Source organism: Neophocaena asiaeorientalis, unplaced genomic scaffold, assembly GCF_003031525.2.
Source record: "Neophocaena asiaeorientalis asiaeorientalis breed wild unplaced genomic scaffold, Neophocaena_asiaeorientalis_V1.1 scaffold629, whole genome shotgun sequence".
NCBI classification, from domain to species: domain Eukaryota; kingdom Metazoa; phylum Chordata; class Mammalia; order Artiodactyla; family Phocoenidae; genus Neophocaena; species Neophocaena asiaeorientalis.
Genome location: NW_020175468.1, coordinates 7,217,281 through 7,222,375, shown reverse-complemented (window position 1 = coordinate 7,222,375; position 5,095 = coordinate 7,217,281). Strand labels below are relative to the sequence as shown.

Genomic DNA, 5,095 nt, shown 5'->3' with positions numbered 1-5,095 from the left:
CACAACATAAAATTTTTCTTTTTTTTTTTTTTTTTTTTTTTTTTTTTTTTTTTGCGGTACGCGGGCCTCTCACTGTTGTGGCCTCTCCCGTTGAGGAGCACAGACTCCGGACGTGCAAGCTCAGCGGCCATGGCTCACGGGCCCAGCCGCTCCGTGGCATGTGGGATCTTCCCGGACCGGGGCACGAACCCGTGTCCCCTGCATCGGCAGGCGGACTCTCAACCACTGCGCCACCAAGGAAGCCCAACTCATTTACTCTTTACCTCAACTTTGCAAGGTGGGGACCTTTTTTTTTTTCTTGGCCACGCCACATGGCTTGTGGGATCTTAGTTCCCCTACCAGGGATGGAACCCATGCCCCCCTGCAGTGGAAGCACAAAGTCTCAACCACTGGACTGCCAGGGAAGTCTGGGCACCCCGTTCTCATCCCAGATATACAGGTGAGAAAACTGAAGCACAGCATGGAGTAATGATTCCCACCCTGCCTCTATCCTTGGCCTTTAACACATCCCTGGTGTCCTTCTGAGTGCCAGCGTCTGCATCTGCACCTGAGGACTGGCCCCAGGCAATGACTGATAGGAGCTGCGGTACACACGCCCCAGCTCCCTCACCCCGTGGGTGGGATGGCTCGATTTCCCACAGTTCCCTAGTGGCATCAAGCTCAGTTGCTCACAGCTATAGTTTAGTGACACCCTTTACTGGCTGCCTTCCCTTCCTCACTCTCACCAGCATTTCCTGCACCTCCCAAAAGCCCCTCCCTCGCAAGGTCCGCTTCTAGGGGAAGGGAAAACAAGGTGGGAGGGGGGCGCTGTGACCATCCTCTGTTGTCACCCAACCAGGAAGGGAATGAGTGGAGAATTGAACCTGAATCCTGCTGTCTCTCTTATAAATTTTCGTGTGCGTTGTAAAGGGTCGTGGTGGTCTAAACCAGAACGCACTTAACAGTAGAGGGCTTTGCAAATGCTACAGAATTTTTGTGACCTCCCAGTGCCCCCCTGGAATCTGTGAGCTCCCACAGAATAGCGTGACTCCAGGCGGGACGCCCCCCCCCCCTCACCAACCCCAGCTAATATTTTCCTGGCGCAAGAGAATGGGTCTTGGTTTCTAATCCCGACTTTAAAGGACTCGGGCGGTGCGGTCCTGCTTCTGCAGGATCCGCAGTTCTTCGGGGCTGTGAAGTGTCTTGGGTCTCAGCCACTTCACCGGGCAACAGACAACAGACACTGGACACGCACAGCGAACAGCTCGCACACCGCCGCAGCCCCGCCCACACGAGCCCCGCCCACTCACCCTGACCGGGAAGCTGCACGTGCCCTTGCGCACCGCGTCCTCGTCTGCCTGCCACTGGTGTGGGCGCGATGCCTCAGGCACGTAGGCTGGTTTCCGCCGCCGCAGGCTCTGGCGTAGCTTGTTCATGGTGCCCGCCCCGTCTGCTGACAGAAGACAGGGGTGCGAGTCAAGGGTCAGAGGCATGGGGCTCAAGGTGGGGGGAAATAGGGCTCAGGGAGCAAGGGGGTCAGATAACATGGCAGTAGGGCTACAGGGTTAGGGGGTCACTGGGTCAGAGGACATGACATCCAGGGAACATAGACTAGCAGCAGTTAGGGGATACCGACAAAGGGGGCAACTGGAAGGCAGGGGAGTGGGAGAGTCGGCAGTGGGGATTCAGAAGACACGGGGCTAAGAGGCAGGGAGGTCTGGGATGTGTGCGTCGTGAGTCACAGCTCTTAGGGGTCTGGAGATTCGGGATGTGACAGTCAAGAGGCATGATGATCTAAAGTAATGGGAAGTTAAGGCAGTGGAGGACATTGGGGTTAGAGGGCATAGCAGTCAGGGGTCACGAGGTCAGGGGTTTTAGGGGTACAAGGTCAGGGGATGAGGTGGTCAGAGGGCACAGGAGTTGAGACCTGCATGGGTCCGATGTGGGGGACTCAGAAGGTCCAGGGATTGCAGTTCAGAGCCCAGGCCAGAGGGTGCTGGGGACAGGGGTGGGTCTCTGCAACTCTGAGATACAGCCCCTCTGACAAATGTGTCTGTTCTAAGGCAGAGGCCCCTGGGGAGGCGTGCATCTGCGATGTCAGAGGTAGGCATGGAGGTGGTGGCCAGTCACTAAGACAGCCTTTGCTGGCTGAGAAGCCATACTGAGTCCCAGGAGGAGTGTGAGGGGACACCTAGGACAGAGCACCAACAGATGAGGCTCCACCTGTGTGTGCAAGCAAGTGTGCAGCTGGTGTGTTCCTTTTTTTTTTTTTTGGCCTCACTGCGTGGCTTGCAGGATCTTAGTTCCCCGACCAGGGATCGAACCCGTGCCCTCGGTAGTGAAAGCGCGGAGTCCCAACCACTGGACCACTAGGGAATTCCCTGGTGTGTTCCTGAGTGTTGTGTGTGAGGGTGTCTAGTTCTGAGCAGGCACCTATTGTCTGTGAAGGCTGTACGGAAGGACACAGGTCTGAGAATGGTTGTTGATGAGAGTATGTGTCTGTGAATGCTGTCTGTGAGGGGATGTCTGTGTCCAAGAGTGTGGCTGTCATCTGTGAGTGTAGGTCCCTGAAGCTTGTGGCTGAAGAGTAGCTATGTGTGAGACTGGTGGTGAGTGTGTGTCAGGGAATGTTGCCTGTGAGGATGGGTCTGTGTTTGAGCATGAAGCTGCTCTTTGAAAGGGTGTGTCCGTGACTGTTGTCTTTGAAGCTGTGTGTCTGTGTGAAGATGTGGCTATTGTCTTTGATGACCACTGCACATGACACTGTGTGTCTGTGAGAGTTACCCAAGATACCACATCTGTCCAAAGGTGCAGCTGTTGGTGGTGAGGCTGTGTGTCTGTGGCTGTTGTTTGTGAGGGTGTGTCTGGGTCAGATAAGGTGGGTGTTGTTGCAGAGAATGTGGGTCCGTGAGTGTTGCTCTGGGGGTGTGTCTGTATGCAACCGTGCGTCTGTGAGGGTGTGTGAGGACATGAGGTTGTCATCTTTGAGAGTGTGTTTGTGAGTGTTATTTGTGAGACTGTGTCTGTGTGCAAAAGTATAGCTGTTTTTTGCATCCCTTGAGAGTCCCTGTATCTGGTGAGTGTCTGTGCTCACCTGTGAGGAAGTCTGGCTGTTGTCTAGGATTGTGTCTGTATGTTTGTGTGACCGTGAACCTATGGGTGTGGGGATGTTGGTGTGTGCCTGAGTGTCCAAGTGTGTGTGTGTGTGTGTGTGTGTGTGAGACCTAGTCTAGGTGGGTGTGTCTGTGAACGAGGTCACTGAGTGTGCCGGGAAGTCATTTGCGGGTGTCCACTTGTGAGTGTGATTAAGCCTGTGTGACCGCAGGGACAGTTCCTTTGGCTATGTGAGGCAGACCCACCCAGTCACTCAGCCTTCGCCCTGTCCCCAGCTGGCCACTCACCTGGCTCCGTCCTGGAGGTTTCAGGGGGCCCCAGGGCCCCACAGGGGGCAGGGGGCAGATGCTGCTCTGGCCTCCTGGGTCCGCCCTGCCCAGGGGAGGGAGGAAAAGTTGAGAAGCTGGCTTGGGATAGGGCGCAGTCCCCTACCTCACCCCCTCTTTGGACATCAGCCAACCCCCCTTCATCTCAGGATCTCTGATGAGAGCCCTGGTTGTCATAGCAACTGTTACTAAGGCAATCAGCCACCTGGTTGCAAGGGCCCAGGAACGAGTAGGTGTGTTTCGGGAGCATCTGCTGGGGATGTCCTGGCCTCAGGAGGCTGTCTGTACCCAAGGGGATGGTGGGAAGGGGGTGGCCTGCCCTCTAGACACATGTCCAGGGCTGCACACACACATACAGTCACATGTGTACATGCAACTCTGGTCCCCAATTGTCCCTAGAACCTGGTCACAGCTCTGCACAATTACAGAGACAACCACAGTGACACACACTGGATCACGCAGAAACAGTCACAGCCACTGTAAATACCTGGCTACATATCCAAGTTCACAGACATACAGTCTCTGCTACAGACCATTTGTCCACAGGTATGTAGAGTCCCAGGCTGCCCAGGCACTGCCACAAACGTCTGGTCATATCAGTAACTGGTATTTTGTCACTTTTCTTTTCTCTGCCATATACAAAGAGCTGGGTCCGGGCACACCCACTGGGGCAGCCCATGGCCAACCAATGACAGTTGTTTCCTCGGGCACCCAACCAAGACACTCACATTACGGACCCACCCATGTAGAAGCACACCCCGCAGGAGGTCACCTATTAGCTCTGAGGCACACACACTTGTCACATACAGCTCCCTTGCTGCCTGCTGACATCTGGTCAGGGATGCATGCAGACATACTGACACACATTTGGTCACACCGAGTCACACCCAGCCACAGCCACATGTGCTTAATCATCGACCGGCACACAGCTGCACAAGGACACTCAACCCCAACTGTATCAGTCACACCAACACACCTTTTTGGTCACACACTGTCACACAGCCATACATCCCAGTCGTAGAGGCACACATTTGGTCATGGTATCAGCCACACGTATATGGATGGTTCTCCATACCCAAGCACACACACAGACCCCAATGGCCACGGCCCATGCATTAGAGAGAAATGGGCACACAAACTCGGGACATGCATACAACCATCCAGAGACAGTTCTCCCCAAGGACGGACACACTCAGACACAGCCAGACAGTCAGTGGCTCAGAGTCACAGCCATACGCATTTCAGAAACGGTCATGTATGCAAAGTCCCACAGCATGAGTGTCCACGTTACCCAGCCATATATCACGGTCATGGTACCTATTTCACAGTTACCCACCATCCCACACCCAGCTGTACCATGTCAGACCATCACAGAGAAACACACGGTCTCTCTTCCTGCAAACATGTAAGTCACACCGACAAGTATGGGGCCACATACGATCACAGCCCCATGTGGAGAGACACATAATATCTCACACACAGAGGCATCAGCACACAATTTCCATTACACACACACAAGCAAACAGTCAGGTATGTGCCTAGAAATACAGGGACCCAGAGAGCATTTATAGCTGCGTTTACACAGAAGACACAGTTCCGGATAGAGTCATGTGTGGAGTCCGGAGACAGTCACTCTGTCACCAAATCACACAGATTCAAACATAAGCCACCCAGCA

At 54.4% G+C, this 5,095-nt stretch overlaps 1 protein-coding gene across 4 annotated transcripts in view; it reads right to left on the bottom strand.

Annotated features, from left to right (window-relative positions):
- Positions 1 to 5,095, bottom strand: part of NUMBL (NUMB like endocytic adaptor protein) — a 24,468-nt gene that overhangs the window by 17,217 nt on the left and 2,156 nt on the right. For 2 of the 4 annotated variants that reach the window (XM_024768856.1, XM_024768859.1), the window contains exons 2-3: positions 3,381 to 3,465; positions 1,290 to 1,432 (exon numbers count right to left, since the gene is read on the bottom strand). In XM_024768856.1, the coding sequence (XP_024624624.1) occupies positions 1,290 to 1,432; positions 3,381 to 3,465 (228 nt within the window). The remainder of the gene's footprint in view (positions 1 to 1,289; positions 1,433 to 3,380; positions 3,466 to 5,095) is intronic. The other 2 variants (XM_024768858.1, XM_024768860.1) reach the window with 1 other exon arrangement.